The 20326-nt window shown below is 39.0% G+C and overlaps 2 protein-coding genes across 5 annotated transcripts in view; one reads left to right on the forward strand and one right to left on the reverse strand.

Moving 5' to 3' along the window:
• Window positions 1-262: 262 nt before the first annotated feature.
• Window positions 263-3335, reverse strand: LOC137503373 (uncharacterized). The gene is made up of 2 exons (XM_068230949.1): window positions 3188-3335; window positions 263-3090 (listed from the first exon to the last, which is right to left on the reverse strand). The coding sequence occupies exons 1-2, from the start codon at window positions 3333-3335 to the stop codon at window positions 2123-2125; spliced, it is 1116 nt and encodes a 371-aa protein (XP_068087050.1). The 3' UTR covers window positions 263-2122.
• A 3017-nt stretch (window positions 3336-6352) lies between these two features.
• The window catches only part of LOC136886017 (myc-associated zinc finger protein), a 56039-nt gene continuing 42065 nt past the window's right edge, over window positions 6353-20326 (forward strand). For 2 of the 4 annotated variants that reach the window (XR_010861674.2, XM_067158727.2), the window contains exons 1-2: window positions 6353-6544; window positions 18585-18698. Coding sequence is in view for 2 of the 4 variants with exons in the window: in XM_067158727.2 (XP_067014828.2) it covers window positions 6404-6544; window positions 18585-18698 (255 nt within the window). In the remaining 2 variants the exon portion in view is untranslated. Of the gene's footprint in view, window positions 6545-7974; window positions 8100-18584; window positions 18699-20326 lie in introns of those variants that run through there. The other 2 variants (XM_068230548.1, XM_067158728.2) reach the window with 2 other exon arrangements.

Genomic DNA, 20326 nt, shown 5'->3' on the forward strand with positions numbered 1-20326 from the left:
TGGATACTAACAAGCTTCGCCACTGGAAAAATGTCAATGTAGGCTGTACGTAGAACATTAAACACCAAGGTATCAATCAGTTTATTCATTTCATCGCTTCCCAGAACTTAGGTTCCCCTTTCAAGACAGGAGAGACTTGGTTAACAACACTTTGGGGTCTTCTATAAAGCCATTAACCTGATGAGACTAGCAGGCACTATAGGGATGTACACAAGACACACTCAACATCACCTATAATACATATGTGAAACGTATAATTAAATATGTAAAGGAGGTCACAGTAAATAAAACATGTTTACAACAATTTGAAAGAATACAATCAAATGCCTTAAGATTAACATCAGGAGCAGTTAAAACAACACCAATCACAGCACTATGCTGTATACAAATAACCCACCGATACAAAGATTAATACAAAATAAAAAAAGTGCAATAAACTTAGTTAAAATGGAAGCTTCATGAAAAGCAAACTGGGTACCCAGAATAAGACACAGTGAATGATTAAAAAAGCAAGAAACACCTATAACTGCTAGTAGAAATATTTTAAAAGCACTAAGTATACGGTACCATTTGAAATTGAAACCACCCCTGAACCAATAAGCCCATTGGACTACACCTCAATACAAACCAACCTACCTCTCCCTGATAATCTCAAAAAGAGAGATGGTATTGTCAGTAATGCTGACAAGCTCAGCACTTCGTATGCTAAACGAAGAACATCCTGAAGATCAGTGGTTAAGAAGCTAGGCTGTCCTTTGTTAGGTACTCCCAGATAATCTCTAATGCATATGTCATGACGGGGGAGGTCTTGATGTGGAATAAGGCTATTGCTGTCTCTATAGATAATTGTCGAAGAACTTTGATGTAATTCATTGCTGAGGCTGCTTTGTCTCTGATGTGTTTGGTAGATAATCACAAATAAAACCCTTGAAAAATGGAAGAAAGGAACTACCCAACTTACTACAATGAAGAAATGAAAAAAATGACCTATGGTACAAAAGAAGCAGTGGTGATCTTCAGATTAGAAACAGGACATAATTGCTTAGCTGCACATCTAGCTACAATCAAAATATACCAGATAGAAAAGTGTACCATCTGCAAAATTACTGGATGGACCCGAACCAACAAAAACAAGGCAACTTACCAGCCCTATACTGGACAGCCAGAAACAAGATGAAACAAGAATCTGTTGTTCCCTAATAGATCTGTACATTATTACTTAAAGCCATATGTTACAAGACATCAATTGAAATCAAGTACAGTAATTAACAACAATTTATATCATCACACAGTACAGAAAAATGTCAATGTAAGCTATATGTACAGCACTTAATAATATTCATTCAAAGATTTTTTGTCTTTTGCAATACATATGATCTGAGTCATCATCAGGCCCACTAAGAAGATTCTTAATGGCCTGCTTTTCCACTAGACTGGGTTTACTTACAGCACTTTCATGGTTACGTTTCAGTCTCTTTTTAGTACCTTCAAAGCGAATTTGCCTATTTACAGTTTTATTTGATGGTTCCCTGTTTGATACTGGTGTAGCAGACTGACACAAACCAATTGCCACATCTAGAGCTCTTTCTAATTTCAGTGCATGTTCAGCATCAAGTTTGGTATTTGATACGTATGCTAGTAAATGGTTCAACTTTGATTTAATTCTGTCATTGGAGTCATGCATTTGACTATTGTGTAGTGCAATTAGCTTGTGATCATGTTGCTCAGTTTCATTTCGGCTTACAATTGTAGTGTTCAAACCCTTAGGTGTATTTCTTACAGCACCCAACATGCTGCAAATGCTATGTATATGTTTACACAAATTACATCTTATGTAATAATCACTGCACTCACATGTAAACATATGGACACATACTCTACAGTCTTTGCATACAAGTTCACAACCTTCACGACATACATTGTTCAACAACTTCACAGTATAATACTGGTTACTCCTCTCAGACTTCACATCCCATACATTTTCATCCTTTGCCACAATGTTATTTTGTGTAATCAACATACCCCTTCTAAGCCTATCATTAATTTCTTTTAATCTAAAGGTCTGCTTACCTTTTATTTTCTTCCTCAAAACGGTCAAATAACTTATCTCGCACTAATTTCATCAATGCACCAATACATTTGTCCACTCGTTTTGCTTTTTTTCCTTCCAAAAAAAAAATTTCAATGTTTTATGCATGGATTCAAGATACATGTTCGTATTAATCCCTAGTCCTCTACGATAACAGTATGCCCAACACTCTGGCCTTCCAGCATAATATTCTTGGAAATATTCCCCAAACAATTTGGTGTTTTCTGTAGAAAGCAACTCATTTAACAAAGAATCCAATACCTTACAAAATTCATCTTCATCAGTTGTCTCCATTACCATTCTTATACTTTTATATACAAGAACTTTCAGAGTTTGATCCCCTTGTACCTTTTTGAGCTGCTTACGCCAGTTCCTATCGACATGCCAAATACACAGCAGGCGGTGTTCAGGACGTTCCATTACATTAGTCCAAGCATTGTAAAACTCAGGAGCATCATCTGACATAAACACTTCACATGTTATTGACCCTACCTTACTTTTTAGCACATTAAAGAAATGTGTAAGAGTATTGGTATCAACACGATTTGAAAGCAAAAATGCCACTGGTATTCCTTCACCATATTCATCAACAACCAAAAGTGATGTTAACTGAAAATCATACTGATTGGTACCATGAGTGGAATCAATACAAATCTTCTTGTTACCAAATTGCTTCAGTAGTGACTCTTGAGCAGATGTCATTATTATCAGAACAAAATCATCATCTTTGAACATTTCAGACTCACTCACCATTCCTTGTGGTTTATAGAATAAAACAGGAGAACAGTCAGTAAACTTGGACATCTGCTGAACCCACAAATCTACACTTACAGCATCATTTTTATGAAATTGAGATTCACTTTTTAACAAAAATTCTTTCTCAATATTCCTAAGATCTTGTCGACTAAGGAGATGGATTCTTTCCACGGACTGTTCCATGTTTATGCTGCCTCTTATATCATCCAAGATTCTATTGAAAGATATGCCCTGTTGAATTTTACCTGAAATTATAGAAATAGGCTAATATTAATACTAATTTCACAATCATCAATAGTAATATGCAGCATGCTTCCCCTGTATATAAAAAAAACAACTTACCTGCTATTTCAGCTCTTTCTCCCTTGGAAAGATTTAAGTATGTTAGTGAACATTCATGACCAATGTGTGGTGTGAATAATGTGGCTTCAAATAATTCGCTATCGGTATGTTCTCTCAGTTCAAGTGTTGAAGGACAGCATGAACCCATTTTCACCAGACGCTGGCTTCTCTGTGCTTTTCTTGAATTAGGCATTTCTTTACTTGAACCTGAACGGTGGCAAATGAAATATGACCTTTTATTTTCATTTGATTGTTTTATACCCGTCACTTTCATATAAGAGCATTGCATTTCCTTTTCTTTCGCATCCTTCCATGAAAGAAAATCTGTAAGAAAAAAATATAGCCACATTAGTGTGCTTGTTTAATAAAATATGGGAAAAACATTAGTGCGCTTGTTTAAGAAAATATGGAAAAACAGGCTTTCTAATTATTAGTCTGTTATTGTACTGTGTACTTACCGGCTAAAGAACTGAATACTTTTGTTTCCTTGAAAATGTTTTTATTATGTGTTTCAACATAATGGTCTCGTAATCCTTCGTATGTTTTGTGATACGAATCGCACAATGAACAACTCAATTTCTTTTCATCTGAAACATTAGGTTCTACTTTATGAATGTTTCGCAGATGAGCAAATAAATTCTTTCTTACTGTGAACTGTTTGTCGCAATATTCACATGTTCTTTCCATTATCACAATGAAAAAGAGTTATCTAAAATATGAAAAGAATCTCACTGCAAAATAGCTTTCAAGAGACACAACCCTTGACCGTGAACTACTTGTCGCACCCAATAATTACAACGAAAAGCAGTTGTCCAAAATCGTAATCGTAAAGAATCACAATGCAACAATGGCTTTCAAGAGACACATCGAAGCGGTAGGACAGAACAGAAAACATGAACTTCCGCCATATTGGAAACTTACTTGATCACGTGGTTCTAAGACACGCCCCTCTACGCAGCTGAAGGCAAGAAAAGTTCACCAGGTGGGCCGGCACAAGGTTGCACTTGACAGTTGTAAGTCATGTTGGCACCACTACACAAATGAAATGAAGAACGTCACCCGTCAGTCAGAATCACCAATCCACTATTTTTTATGTCAGATACAGTTACGCATTTTATTCATGTTAATTCGTATTTAATTCCGTATAGTGTTCATAATATTTTATTTGCCTACACAAATATGAGCATTTAAAATATATTATAAGGTTTAAGCGAGCTACAAAATAAATACGAACTATTTTCAGTTGATTGTTGTTGGCAATATAGGTAGTATAGTGCTGCCATCTATAAGTAGCTTGACTACTGTTGAAGTGTTGCCGTTTTGTCTGTCGCCGCTAACACGTGGTCAGGTGTGATTCGCACGTTTATGAAAGTTTTGTTTTCATTTTGAGATAATTGTGAAATTTTATTTTAACGAATGCAGTGCGATGTCTCGGAAATGACAACATAGTCATGAAGCGCGAAGTGATAATCCTTTGAGCCGCGGAGTGTCCCTTAAATAGTCAGGCATTAGAATTAGTGCGGAGAACTCGTGAGTTTTACGAGAGGGAGACGAAATTCGTACGCTTGTATAGCCGTCTCTCCGTTCCTGTAGATCATGTTGTGGATCGCATATCTCAAACATTAGGGCTTTCAAAGCGTACTGTCATTCAAACAGGTGTTCGCCTCCAAGAACAGAAGAAAAATGTGACTGGGGTACATAGCAATAGCGAAAACGGGGCTGTTAGTAGGGACTTGTTTCACAGCACTCCGGGAAAGAAACCAATTAAGCTATCGCCTGTAATAGGAATTAATTCGTTCCAGGCTGATGCAATACGAAGACACGAGTACGATTTTTACAGCTCAAAGTCCCTTCTGTCATTGTTATGGACAATGCACGTTACCACTCCGTAATAATGGACAAGACCCCTTCTTCGAGCGCCCGTAAAGAACTGTAAGTGGAATGGCTGCAGTAAAGAAATATCCCAGCGCATATGTGTAGGCCTACGACTAAATTAGTCGACACCGGGCGAGTTGGCCTGCGGTTAGGGGCGCGCAGCTGTGAGCTCGCATCCGGGAGATAGAGGGTTCGAATTCCACTGTCGGCAGTCCTGAAGATGGTTTTCCATGGTTTCCCATTTTCACTCCAGCCAAATGCTGGGGGTGTACCTTAATTAAGACAACGGTCACTTCCTTCTCATTCCTAGGCCTTTCCTGTCCCATCGTCGCTATAAAACCTATCTGTGTCGGTGCGATGTAAAGCAAATAGCAAAAAAAAAAAAAAAAAAAAAAAAAAAATATATAGTCGACGAGGTAGCGAAGGAACAAGGGCACGAGGTTATTAGGTTGCCGCCGTACCACTGTCACTTCAACCTCACTGAGTTGGTACGGTATAGGGTGAAGTAAAACATTACGACGCACTTATAAAACGTCCTTCACAGTTACTGAAGTGGAAGGACTGTTCCGGGAGAGTATTGCTCCAATGGATGCGGCTTTGTGTAGGAAGAAATTTAGCCATGTCGCAGCATTCATTAATTTGGAAATGGCAATACATGGCATCATCATTGACTCTCAGGAGTTGATGATCTGCCTAGACGATGATGACAGTTACAACGAAGGCGACGGTAGTGATGGCAGTGAACTGGAGGGTATCGACCCTCTGCCTTTGTGAATCAGGTATGAAAATAAGGTTTCTGAATTTTCGTAAATTTTATAGAATTTACTTGAAATATTTTGTGTTAGCACCGGTGTATATTATTCTAACATTTATTGGTGAAGGTGTACATGAAGTGAGATCCTTGTCGGCCGATTTCTTCCGTGTTTTCTAACATCGCGATAATAAGAACTTCGTAGTATAATTATCTCGTATAATTTTGTGCGATGAATAATCGGTGAGTTGAAAGTTCAATTTTTGTCGGCAGATTTCATTTGTATTGTGTATCATCGCGATGACATTAAAAACATTTCTCCCATGTTTTTAAAAACACATGTGTCGTGCAATCAGCTGTTGTTACAGCGGCAACATCGCTTCGTGCGCCATTGCAGTGTGACCAATATTGTGCGCAGCTGTCATGTGCAACCTTACGCCGGCCCACCTATAGATGTCGCATGATCGCAGCCGTCCTGTCCACACCGCCTCGTTTTTAAGTATTGCCGTATAAACTCCGTGTTTTACTGGAAAGCTTCTCTTGGGGTATCTCACGTGTTGGTGGTGGCTGTCAAGTGTAAATGATAAATAATGCTTGATTTAAAAAAAATCTGCACATTTTGCGGTTCGACCGAGGATGTTCTCCTCTATAATGTCTTCGAGCCAAACGAGGAACTGAATGCATACTCGGTAACGTTGCCTTTCAGAATAAAAGACAGTCTTCAGATAGAGGTATGGAACTTGGATCAATTCCGTCTCTCTTATTGTTTGAATGAAGTTCCTGCTTTTACTATAATAACAAGGATGTAATATACTACAAAATAACGCTGTACGATTTCGTTACAACAGTTGGGCCACTGGTTGAACACTACCGGCGTAAGGAAAGTGTTGCACAGTGTTCGTTACTGCATACCAGTGCCTTACCATCAAATATTTATAATACGGAAGTTTTATATAAGCCTTCTGCTAATGGTTTTTGAAATAATAAGAATTGAGTATAAATTTAATAGTTGATAACTTGGGATATTTTTTACCGTCTTTTCATGTAATAAATATGTGTTATTCAAGGTTAAGTTTGTTTACAAAACTTCTTTTAGGAAGGAAGAAGGCAAGAGCTATTTTATTTTCTTACATATATCTAAATACACCAGTTTTGAACATCCTAACAGCTTTAATGTATATTTTTACAACGTATTTTCTTTTTCAATTTGCAGACATCTTGAACAGTACCTAATAGTTTAATGCTTAAAAGTTGTCACAGAATATAGTATTTGTTATTGTTAATTGTTCTGTACAAATGTATACATACATCGAAATAAATCTCGGTTTCGATCATCATAATCGCGTTAATAAGTTATTTTTCATATAATAAATACGATAAACATGATAAACGTGAATGGGTGACAGTTTTCAACATTGTTTACAAATATCTTCTTATTTGTCAGTTTAGGTTTTTTTAAATGATAAATTAGCTGTTTCCAGAACTTTTTTATAATGAGGAAGGAAGCCAAAAGCTGTCATTATTATTATTATTATTATTATTATTATTATTATTATTATTATTATTATTATTATTATGGAAAAATTAAAATCCACAGACTGTTTCCATTCATTCGACCAGGTCAGGAATGAAATGAATGAAGCCCCCATCTAGCGGCGAGGATAGGATCTGTGCCGACTGCCGAAGCCTGTCGCACTCCTCTGTGGCAATGATTAATGACTGACAAATGAATTAAAGTGATATTGGACAGATGAAATGAAATAATATTGGAGTGTGTTGCTGGAATGAAAGATGATAGGGAAAACCGGAGTACCCGGAGAAAAACTTGTCCCACCTCCGCTTTGTCCGGCACAAATCTCACATGAAGTGACCGGGATTCAAGGGCGCCCATAGGATAGTTTGTCGGGGGGTTGGGCCTGAACCTGGGGGTATGTAGTATTTTAATACTTTGGAAGATGAATGGCGACTTGTATTCCATGGTAGAATACCACCCACAGTATCCGCTACCACTTCTAACTAAGCACATTCAGGAGGAAGTCCAATGAAGTATTTGCTGATGGTATCGTGCTTGTGGCCGATAGTCTGAGTGCACTTCAAAATAAGTTCAACAACTGGAAGGGTGTAATGGAGAAAAGCGGGCTAAAGCTTAGCAGATTTAAAACGGAATACATGTAACCTACTGTAATTTTTCAATGGATGGCCAGATAAGTGAAAGGCTGAGTAGCAATACTGTGAAGATCATTCTCAAGTATCTTAGTTCAGTGGTACAGAACGATGGAGACATAGGTAAGTATGTCTTCAGTAGAACACAGATTTATAGGCCCTAAAAATGCTAAAATAGGCAGGCCAAAAGGCATTGAAAATTTGAGAAATAAGCACTTAAAAAGACACTAAGGATTCAACAAATAGGCGCTAAAAATTCAATAAATTACAAAAAAAAAATTCAAAAAATTAAATAAGTGGATTCTAAATGAGACAAAATAGATTATTATAACACTTCTATTTTAATTCCCAGTATACTTACAGTACTCCACATAAGACACCGTCCACACAACTAACATTATAACTGAAGTAACCAAAACATCAGTAATGTCCTTTATTCTAAAATAAACTAGCGTATTTACATAAGGTGATACATTTTTGTAGGATAGCAGTAAATAATTTCTTCTAAGTTTCGATTCATGGGGAATATCCCTTTTGGTATATTTTTCAAGAAATCTCCTGAAAATTGGATGTCTACTTTTCTCCTTGAAATATTGGCGGCAGTCATTGCGACACAATTCGGAAGAGAATTCACTCTTGGTCTATGTCGTGTATCTTGGGATGAGAATGTAAAGCTGGTGTCCCGATATCTTTTCAGTGTTTTTCTGATGCATGAACATCTGTTTGTGTTGTTCCAGGTGATATACTTTTTTTACATTTGAACTAAAACAGTGGCGTCATTGTAACAATTCACTTAATTGAGTAATATGCCCAAAACACAAGTGGTAATATAACCATTGATTTGACACGTTTATTGAAAGTAAAATTGAATGGTACAATAGTAAAAGAATGTCAAAACGCAGTGGTACTTCTTTCACACAAGCTTGGCAGAAAATTAATCTTCCCTCTGTGGAAAAAGTTGAATCTGTGGCAATCCATTGCTTCATTAACACACTTCTACAATTTTTCTCCTGTGGCATTTTCAGTTTTCTGTAGCAAACGCACATAGTACAAATACATATGGAATAACCTGATACGTGCTTAAACATCTGTTTTAAATTTACTGTAGTAATATACCTAGAATCAATCAATCAGTCATCAATAATCTGTATTTAGGGCGGTCGCCCAGGTGGCAGATTCTCTATCAATCGTTTTACCTCATATTTACATTTATTTTTAATTGTTTACCTAGCTTTTTCTTAAATATTTTCAATGAGCTTGGAAATTTATCGAACATTTCCCTTGATAATTTATTCCAATTCCTTACTCCTCGTCCTATAAATGATATTTGCCCCGATCTGTCCTCCTGAATTCCAACTTTATCTTTGTATTATAATCCTTCCTACTTTTAAAAGCTCCACTCAAGCTTATTCTTCTACTTATGTCATTCCACGCCAACTCACCACTGAATTAGTGATTCAATTCCATTCTCTTTTGTTCTTCTGCAGGAATTCCATAATTGTCTACTTCGGTAAACAACGGCCTTGTCTTACTAGTTTTATCACATCATTAAGCAAGTTGTGAAAGGTCTCAAATTCCATGCCAGTTTACAGGAAGTGTCAGGCTCTCAAAACAATTACGCTAACACTACAGTATGATTGCAAGTACTAAACGGTGTGGACCAAACGAGTTGGCCATCCATTTAGGGGCGTGCGGCTGTGAGCTTGCATACAGGAGATAGTGGGTTCGAACCTCACTGTCGGCAGCCCTGAAGATTGGTTTTCTGTGGTTTCCAATTTTAACACCAGGCTAATTCTGGGACTGTACCTTTATTAAGGCCACGGCTGCTTCCTTCCCACTCCTAACCCTTTCCTGTCCCATTGTTGCCATAAGACCTATCTGTGTTGGTGCCATGTAAAGTCAATTGTAAAAAAAAAATATATAGTATGGTAAAAAGAGGACAAATTATCTAAAAAGGACAGATTTAGGCATCAGCGACCAAAATAAGCACCAACTTATCAAATAGGCATTTATAGGTAATATAAAATTGCAGTTTTAGACTTAGCATGAAACTGGTATATAACCTAAAAGTGTAACTTTCAGATCTAAGGAATAAAATAGGCAAAATTCATGCCTTAGTCATCGGTGAGATAAATAACTCAGTGGCTGGAAAAAATGGCGGACAGTGGCAGGTGCTTTATGCTACAAAAAGATGCCCTTACACCTTAAGATGTACAAAAATGGCAAGTTAGTTCGTCCAGCCCTATTATTTGGTTCTGAATGTTGGGAAAGCGAAAGGAAGAATGAGCATAAACTGGTTGTTGCTGAAATGGAAATGCTGCGATGATGAGTGTGAGATAGTGGTGTAGGAAGAGGGTGAAACCCAGTGTCTTTTCGTACCCTACTCCTGTTGAATAACACCAAGGGGTCTGCCCATCTGACAGACGAAACAGCATCATATTTCCTTGCTCCATTGCAGAGAGGTTTGGAATTGAAACCAAGCGTTTGGTACACATCTGTACAAAACGCAGAACAACTATGAACATGAAGGCAGGTGCCAGATTTGCTCGCCTGCCTACTCCAGAAAATTGAATAGTGCAGTATTCCCTAGAAATTAGCACGCTGGCAAGCTGTGCTTGATATCTGTATTTTTTCTACGCACAGAAATCATTACAGATTTTAATTGTTAAAATTTCTGAAGCTGTTTGCCCAAACCTTGTAATTCTATGACAAGGCATTATAGCAGTATCAGGTTAATGTGGTGGAAGTTTAAGACTTGCTGTCAGCTGAAGTTTTGTATTCATAATGTCTCTCAGCGAGCCGAGTAGCACTCAAATGCTTGCTCATAAAATTTTACACAGTCAGGTGAGAAATATAATTTACAGTGTGTATGGCTCTTTAAAGAAGCTATCGAGTACAGAAGTCTGTGAGAACACAAATTTTTCTCTAAGCCGGAAGCTGATGGCTCAAGCTTGCAGACACACCGTGTTCAATATTCTTTCTGAGTGCAGAAACAATATTGAAACGGAATAAATCCACATCACTGGGGAGGTGTCTCACAGATCAGTAACGTGCAAGAAATTTGGACAAATTTGAAAACTATTTTTACACTGAACAATATTTAGATTGTGCAATAACGAAGAATTTCCAGTGGCTAAGAAATTGGTGGAGTTATTAATGAAGGGGAATATCCACCTTAAGACTTCTGTATCTTCCACATACCTGCTATTGATACCCCCTCCGTTTCAAATATAAGCAAATCAATGATAGTACGAAATTCCTTTTAGAAAGAAGCGACATTATTGCTGCCAGACAAAAATGTATGTGTAGAGTGTATACTCTACAGACCTCTGGTGATGACAGACTTTTCTTCTATCTGAATTAATCAGAACCACTCCAGGAGGGACAAACGGCAACATTCATCCGGAAAATGGGGCCTATGAGTACGAAAAGGAGGCAGGCTGATGATACATCATCGGTTTTTCATTCCCGTCCTCACAGCAAGGATTCGGATTATCATTTGGAAATTAGTACTGACTCATTTGAAGACTGGTTTATTCATGACTACCTGAATTACTTGAAATAGGGATCGATCGTAATAATGGATAACGCTAACCACCATTCCCAAGTAATAGATAAAACCCAATACCAGCTCTCGTAAATCAAATATACAACAGTGGCTGCAGGAACACAACAATTCATTTTTCTTGCTACTGAGCGAATTTGCTAAGCGGTTAGGTTCACGTAGCTGTGAGCTTGCATTTGGGTGGGTTCAGTCTCCACTGTCAACAGCCCTAAAGATGGGGGTCCCATTTTCATACCATATCTTAAGGCCACTGTCCCAAGTCTTAGCCTTGTCCTATTCCATTGTCGCCATAAGACCTCTTTGTGCCATTGCAACTTTAAATCCATAGCCAAAAAAAAAAGAGTTCTTACCACACATAGAACACTTAAATGCCGTTGTTTCTTTGGGTATCTGAACATTGCATTCCACTGTTAGTCCTGGTTTCACCTCAAAACCACCAATAGGCAGCAACTAGCAGGGCCACTATAACCAAAAAAGTTCTGGAATACTGCAGTGCTGTCATTTTACGAGGAAACTTCTGCATCATTCAGTTAACCTCCACTCTCCTGATCACGTGTCGTGTTTGCAGAGGAGAGTGTGTTCCATTACTATTGGCAAATCAAGCCTGTTAACCCCTAGAGGGCGCATCCTTGGGTGGCATATAGGGGGACCCTACAAATTAGTAGGGCTGGTTGAAATACTCAATACAATGCCTGGACCAGCAGGCATCCCAGTTCCTGGGGGTTTGAAAATACTGGGACACCCTCTCTCCAGGGGTCTCAAATAAGGAGGGCCCAAGCCCAGGGTATGGGTGAAGACCCCAACAGCATCAGTGGCGGAGAAGGTGGACTTCGGTATGGCATTGGTGGCGGAAGAGGGGAAACTTGTAGCGTCTGTACTCCAGAGGAGTGACTACAGAAGGCGTCTGTACTCCAGTGTACCGGCCTAGAATAACACCTGGCAGCAGGTAATAAAATGCCTTTGGGAATGGCGACCCTATCGTAATAATAGCTTATATGTGGTATGGTACTAGGAAATCAACCTCGGAAAAGGCTAGGGCATCCCCTGCTTAAAGCGACGTGCAGTTCTCAGGGTACTGGGAGAGCTGTGGAAAATGGGCGACCAGTAACCAACATTAAGATAGCAATAGTAAATATTATGACCCTGACAGGAAAGGCGGAGGAAGGAGTAGATTTCATGGAGAAGGAGAAGGTGGAAATGATGAGGCTGAGTGAAGTGAAATGGAAAGGTAACGGAAGGAAGAAATTGAGGAAAGGATACACATTATACTGGAGTGGTGGCCAAGAGGCAATAAATGGAGTGGGACTAATCATTTTGAAGCAATTGGAAGAGTATATTGAAGTGGTAGAATGCGTTAGTGACAGAATAATGAAGATTAGACTACAGATGAAGAATGAAGTGATGGACTTCATACAAATGTATGCACCACAGACTGGAAACAGGGAAGAAGAAATTGAAGGATTCTTGGAGAAAGTAGGAGGAAATTTCAGGCATGGAAGTGGTTATTATGGGAGATCTGAATGCACAGGTCGGAAACGAGAGACAAGGAAAGAAAGAAGTCGTTGGACCATATGGATATGGGAAAAAGAATCGTGAAAGGGAGGAACTAGTGGACTTATAATGGGGAATACATGGTTTCGAAGGAAAAACAGCAGGAAAAATGGAAGCGGATGTAAGTGGCAGTAAAAGGACGCTGTATGGACTTATAAGAAGTAAGAGGACAGAAAGAATTAGCACAAAGCTAGTGGAAAAGGAAGATAGGGTATTGTTAACACACCCAGAAGAGATAAGGAGAAGATGGAAGGACAGAAGAATAAAATCTATAATTGACTACTTTTTGGTGGAAAGGACTAATCGCAGGAAGTTGATGACTGTGACAGCTTTACCAGGAGAAGCATTTGATGGGGACCATAGAGTTGTGGTGGCAAAATTATGGTTGAGAAAAATGGAAAAACTAAAAGAGATCAGAGAAAGCAAAATTAAAGTATGGAAATTGAAAGACAAAAATGTACAGGATGATTTTCAGGAGAGATTGAAGCAACAAATCCCAGTTACTGAAGTGGAAAATGTAGAAGAGGAGTGGGCCAATTTAAAAAAGGCATTTGTTAATGCAGCAGAGAGTTCTTGTGGCAGGCTATCTACAAGAGTGAATGAAAAGGAGACACTGTGATGGAGTGAGGAATGTGGTGAAAGAAAAGAAAGTAGCCTGGCGAGAATGGAACCGAGATCAAACAGAAGAAAGCAAAAGGAAGTATCTCAACAGCAAATGGAGATGTAAGAAAGTGGTAGGAGAAAAAAAAGAAGAAGAGTTGGGAAGAATTTACACAAAAAATGTAAGTAGCTGTAAAAGGATGCTGTATGGACTTATAAGAAGTAAGAGGACAGAAAGAGTTAATCACAAAGCTAGTGAAAAAGGAAGATGGGATATTGTTAACACACCCAGAAGAGATAAAGAAAAGATGGAAAGAGTATTTTGATAAGCTATTGAATGTGAACAACTGTACAGGGGAGATAGGTGCAATACAGTGCGAAGGCTCAACAACAGAGGATGATAGAACTATGCGGGAGGTAGTGTTAGCGGTACAAAAGATGAGAAAAGCAACAGGGATGGAGATGAAATCAGTGTGGAAATGATAAAGGCTGCTGCTGTTGGTTATCAATGGTTGTACCGACTACTAAAGTGTATGTGGAAACACAAATGTGTACCAGAAGACTGGAAAAAAGGGATGATAATACCAGTGTTTAAGAAAGGGGACAAGAAAGTTTGTGGTAAATATAGAGGAATCACACTTATATCGCAGGTAGTTAAAATACTGTAAAGGATATTAGAATGAGAAGAAAGATTGAAGGAGATTTACAAGAGGAACATTATGGCTTCAGGAGTGGAAGATCTACAGTGGACCCAATCTTCAGCATGAGACAGCTGATGGAAAAGAACTGGGAATATGGAAAGGATTTGGTCATGACTTTCATAGATATAGAAAAGGCATATGATAGTATCCCCAGAGAGAAGGTTTGGGAAATCATGCTTAAAAAGAGACTCGGATGAGAAATGTTAGAAATGGTGCAAGCATTGTACAACAACTCTGTTAGCAGAATACTGACCCCAGTTGGAAAGACAGAATGGTTTAGGAATAAGACTGGACTAAGACAGGGGAGTGTGCTGTCACCTCTTTTGTTTATTATGGTCATGGACAAAAGGAAACAAAGGAAGCCTATGGAGATAAAGATATGATGTTGTGATCTGGCAAAAGAACAGCAAAGAAGTGCAACAACAACTAGATGTACTGAATGAAAAAATTGAGAAGTATGGCATGAAAATCAGTACAGAGAAAAGCAAGAATATGGTGATGTGAAAATTGAAAGTCAGAGTCTGGAAATTGTGGACAGCTTTAAATACCTAGGAAGTGAATTAATGGAAAATGCTAGGGTGGACATGGAGATTAGCAGAAGGGTACAGCAGGGCAATGCATTCTACTAAAGTGTAAGAAAACTTCTTTGGAGCAAAGAAATACCAAGTAAAAGTAAAGAGGTAAACTGACTTAGCAAATGTCATGGGATAGTCACCTAATAGCACGTGGGGCCTCCTCTGGCCCTGCAAACTGCAATGAGACGCCATGGAAGTGAGTCGACAAGTCCCTGGTAGTCCTCTGGACGCAGCTGACACCAAATCGTTTGCAGAGCTGGTCTGTTTGTGGGTGCAGGATCCATGGCACGGAGCCTGCATTCCAGGACATCCCAGATATGCTCGATAGGGTTCATATCGGGGCTTCTGGGTGGTCATGGCAGTCGTTGGACCTCTGCTGCATGTTCCTGGAACCATTCCCGGGTGACGTGGGAGCGATGTGGCGGCGCGTTATCATCTTGAAACACTGCAGAACCGTCTGGGCGCTGGAAGGCCAAAAATGGGTGGAGATGGTCTCCGAGCAGCTCAACATACCACGCACCATTCCAAGTCTCTTCCAGAACAACTAGGGGGCCCATTCCATACCAGGAAAATGCACCCCAGACCATAACAGAGACACCAGCCCCCTGGACCACACCTTGGAGGCAGGCGGGATCCATTGCTTCATGTGGTCTGCGCCATACACGGTGCCTCCCATCGGCAGGTGCAGTTGAAATCGTGATTCGTCAGACCATATCATGTTACGCCATTGTTCCAGTGTCCATCCCTGGTGACTGGCGACAAATGCGCCTCGTCGTGCCCGATGACGTTGGGTTAACAGTGGCACCCGTGTGCGGTGCCGGTTCCCATACCCCATAGAACCCATGTTTCTACAGATTGTCCACTGGGAGACGTGTCTAGCATGGCCTGTCTTGAATTGAGCCGTGATTTGTTGCACGGTTGCCCGTCTGTCACTATTGATAATCCGTCTCGGATGTCGCCGGTCACGGTCATTGAGGGCGGCTGGACGGCCGGTCGTTCGTCTGTTGTGGACGGTGACACCCGCATTCAACCATTCACGATACACCCTGGACACGGTTGATCGTGTGAAGCCGAATTTCCGCACCACTTCCGAAATCGCACTTCCCATCCGTCGGGCACGAACACCATACCCCGTTCGAACGGTGTCAGCTCACGACGATGTTCCATGTTACACCTGTCACATGCACAGACACTGCTCACAAGGTCTCCTATACAACTGCCGCTGGCACAGGGAGTGTGTGGTGCGCAGACAACACACCTGCGCATCAGTGCTCCGCTATCCCATGACATTTGCTCAGTCAGTGTAATGTACAAAATGTACTATGTACCCATACTGACTTATGCAGCTGAGACTTGGACTTTGACTAGCAGGCAAGAGAGTAGAATTGAAGCCAGTGATACGAAATTCCTAAGAAGTATGATAGGAAAGATAGTGAGAAGTGCAGATGTTAGGAAGGAAGTTGGGATAGGAAAGCTTAATGAGAGAATTGAAAAGAATAAACTAAGGTGGTTTGGACATGTAAAGAGGATGGACGAGAATAGAATTCCCAGACAGATGCTGGAGGCAAAGTGCTAGGGCAAGAGAGCAAGAAGAAGACTTAGAACAAGGTGGATTGAATCAATGAAGAGCAGCATATGAAGACGAAATTTTGACTAGGACAAACAAGATCGTGTAAGAGAAATGGTGGAAGGAAAGAGGAAGATGGAGAAATACCATAAATATCCCAGCCTGGCAGGAGCTGGATAAGGGGAAATGATGATGATGATGATGATGATGATGATGATGATGATGATGATGATGATGATAATGATGATGATGAAATCAGGACATTTTAAATCTATAGAATAAAATAAGAATAATATACAATCATACATTTTAAATATTATTGCTAAAATTACAGTTCATGTATACAGGTTTGACTTCCTACTGCAGTAAGTCATACCTCACATCGTAAACAATTTTTTTGCCACGTTCTGTAATTCTTCCTCTGTAATAGACTGTATTATACATGTTATTTCAGCCTTCACCTCTTCCATAGTACGGGGATTATTTTGGTGGTTGATCTAGGGGGTCATAAACCTGTACTAATTATCCAGTGATCAAAAACTGGAAAAGAGCGGTTTGGGATGTGTCACTGTCCTGTTCAGCATATCCATAATCCTTTTCTTTGTATGTCAGTTCATTAAAAAATGGGCACAAATTGTTCTCACATGCACGCCTGTATTCACGCGCTCACCAAAAAATAGTCCCAATTATCCACCGTGCACTTTCTGCACACGATACTCCTATTGTAATGAGATGCAGTGGCACTTCCTGTTTAATATGCGGGTCCTTGGTACTCCACAGTTGCATATTTGAAAGTTTACATGTCTAGCAAATAGAACATTGTCTCTTTCAGACATAAATATTAGCTGTGGATCCAAATTTTCATTGTAAACACTTTCACAAAAGTAATTTCAGAACCATAATCTTGCAGCAAAATCTGTCTGGTAAAGTTCCTACACATGTGCGCTGACCCCCGGATATGTTCGCTTCCTGTGCTAGACGATTAAGTGATTTTCTGGAACTTGGTGCTAACTGTGGCCGAATATCACTGAGTTTATCTTCAGTTAAAATTTGTTGTTTCTGCTTGCTCTGTACATATTACAAGTTACAAACTTCATAATTGTTCCATATTGACTGTGAGATACTCTAGAATGAAAGACTTGAAGATTTACACCTTTTCAATACAATTCCAATCATATTTAGCAATTAAATTACAGTATCAAACTTACCAGAACATGTTTTGACTCGAGAGAGACATTTTCAGCTGCTTGTTAATAGTTTAAATTAAAGTAGACATAACGGACATTAACAGATAATACAGATAATACAGAATAGTCAAAGACATTTAAATTTCCTAAAGCTTAACAAGTATGCACCGAGTACACTTGAAATGAAAATTGGTGCTTAGAACTAATGATAAGAGTCTTATGAACAGAACGTCATCAGTTTCTTTATGTACATTTAAAACACACTTTGAAAAAAATATTTCCTTAAGGTAAAATTGTTGTAAGGAGCGACAAGAGGACACTATTTTTCAAATACTGCATTTTATGCATTCCACAGCAGTCTTTAAGTTACCTGTCATAATCCAATGTGGTTGTTTTTCCTTCAAATTGCAGGAGTTTCCCCCTCTTTGATTTGGATCAGTTGTTGCTTCACAAGTATATATGTGTTGTCAGCAAGAATATCATGAATAATGGGTTCATATTAACCAAATGCAAGGACAATTTTACCTTATGCTCTCAAGTGGAAAGAGGTCAGACTATTTCAGACTCTTTTGAAAAAAGAAACACTGATTTGGGCTGATTCTTACATTATGAACGTAATTTTCTTTCTCCTTCTGGAATCCCTCTTCCTGTTCTCTGCTTGTTGATTTTTGTCTGTAGTCTAGTGTGTTTACATATATATATATATATATATTTTTTTTTTTTTTTTTTTTTTTTTTTTTTTTTTTTTTTTTTTTTTTAGGGAAAAAATTACATGTTATTGAATAGGATACGTTTTGCTAATATTTGCTGAATTGTGCTGTTTTAGTGTTGTGAAGTTCTAAAATTATCTTTTTATTTGCAGGTGGTTCAAGGGGATGTGATTTGCCACAGATGTTTGTATTCAGTCAATTCCTTCTATTTCTTCAAAGAATTTACTACACAAACCTACAAGAGCCTGCATAAGACTATAGAAAAGGTGAGACCACTCCATGAATCTGTACTCTGTGTAGAATCTTTTTCTGTATGCCGTCAGCAGTTATAGGTTTGACATTTTTCATCCACAAGGAGTTCAGAATTAGTGAGGGTGTTTCCAAAATTTAAGTTTTGTGAATCTGTTGTACAGGCTACTTTTCAGTAAGAAGGACATAATGAAGAAGACATACTTTTATTTTTCTGCATGGTCTCTAAAAATAATGACATAGTTTTCATTATTGTCATTTATACTGTATACCCTGTTTACTTGCATAATCCCCTCCCCCCCCCCTTTTTTTTTCCTTAAAATTTACAGGGCAAAACTCTAAGGGGAAAAATACATGGATGTTAATGTGGTGACTACAAAAAATTTGGTCATAAAATTGAGATAAACAACTTCATAAACATTTATTTATCAGTATATACATATATACAGGTTTATTATTTTAAAGAACAAAAAACCAACCTCCTATATTAACAGGCTGCCATGAATGACAAGCTAATACAGATCACATGTGATGGAACTTTCCAAAGGAATAAACATAGATATTACCATTCATAGATTTCAAAGTTCTTATCAATAGCAACTTTATGCGCCGAATATGTGGTGGCTCAGGATCCTAATGGAACCTCGGGGGGGGGTGTTATAGTAACTATTTTGTGAATGCCCTCCATGAGTAGCTGGAAACGCTTCCATGTGTCGGTGAAGTGTCGAGGTATGGTGCCGCGTGCTCCGACCATTAGTCGTGTTATTTCAGTCTCTTGAAGATTGTATTTTGACTTGATTGTGGGTTTGTAGATCTCTTGTTTCTCTATATTTACCTCTTGCGGTAGACCTTTGTGGTGTTCAAACCATACAGTTGGGTCTATGGTGAAGTCTTTGGGCTGCGTTCTCTGAAGGCTATCATGTCGATATGACAAGAACTGCCATTCATGGCCGATCCACAAATTTTTCGTGGTCATTAAAGGCCTTCTTCTTCAGTTCTTTGGCTATGAATGATCTAATTTCATGCCATTAAGTGTTTCGCAGAAGCTTTCCGTGTTTACAGGATCCTAGGACATGAGCAAGAGTTTCTTTCTGCAGCACCGCCAACAGATTGTTGTCCAGGGATCTGTTGGGCACGGAGCGCACTGCAGAAACATTTGCCATTTTTATCGCCTCTTACCCCTCGTTACTAGACAGGCCACTGTGATTTAGACCCAAGAATTTCCTGGTGTATACTCTTTGTATAGTTCTACTCAAAGCCCTCTTCGAGTTAACCCAATCGCATCATTTGACGACCCTAGCTCGTCATAGTTATTCGTGGCATATGAATCAAATGACAAGCTCTGCTCGCGGCGATGCACAGCTGTACATCAATCCATATAGTTCAGTCACTAACCCACAGACGCCACTTGTATGCATTCTGAGCTGAAGTTTTCACATGTGGCTTCGGTTTTTTCCCTTTCAACAGGTTCTCACACACTTCCGGAACAAGAGATAAGAGAATCTTTTTTCACATAATTTCGCTCTTGTCAGTTGCCATCATGGCGTCAAGCAGATATGCTGGTGTTGATGAAGAAGGAATACGGAAGCTAATAGATAGTGTTTTAGAGAGTGATATTGAAGGCAGTGATGTTTGGGACAACGAA

Source organism: Anabrus simplex, chromosome X (assembly GCF_040414725.1).
Source record: "Anabrus simplex isolate iqAnaSimp1 chromosome X, ASM4041472v1, whole genome shotgun sequence".
NCBI lineage: Eukaryota > Metazoa > Arthropoda > Insecta > Orthoptera > Tettigoniidae > Anabrus > Anabrus simplex.

Coding starts and splice junctions, on each gene's coding strand:
- LOC137503373 (XM_068230949.1), bottom strand. CDS start 3,335: ATGGGTTCATGCTGTCCTTCAACACTTGAACTGAGAGAACATACCGAT. Junction 3,091..3,187: donor AGAAAGAGCTGAAATAGCAG/GTAAGTTGTTTT, acceptor CTATAATTTCAG/GTAAAATTCAACAGGGCATA.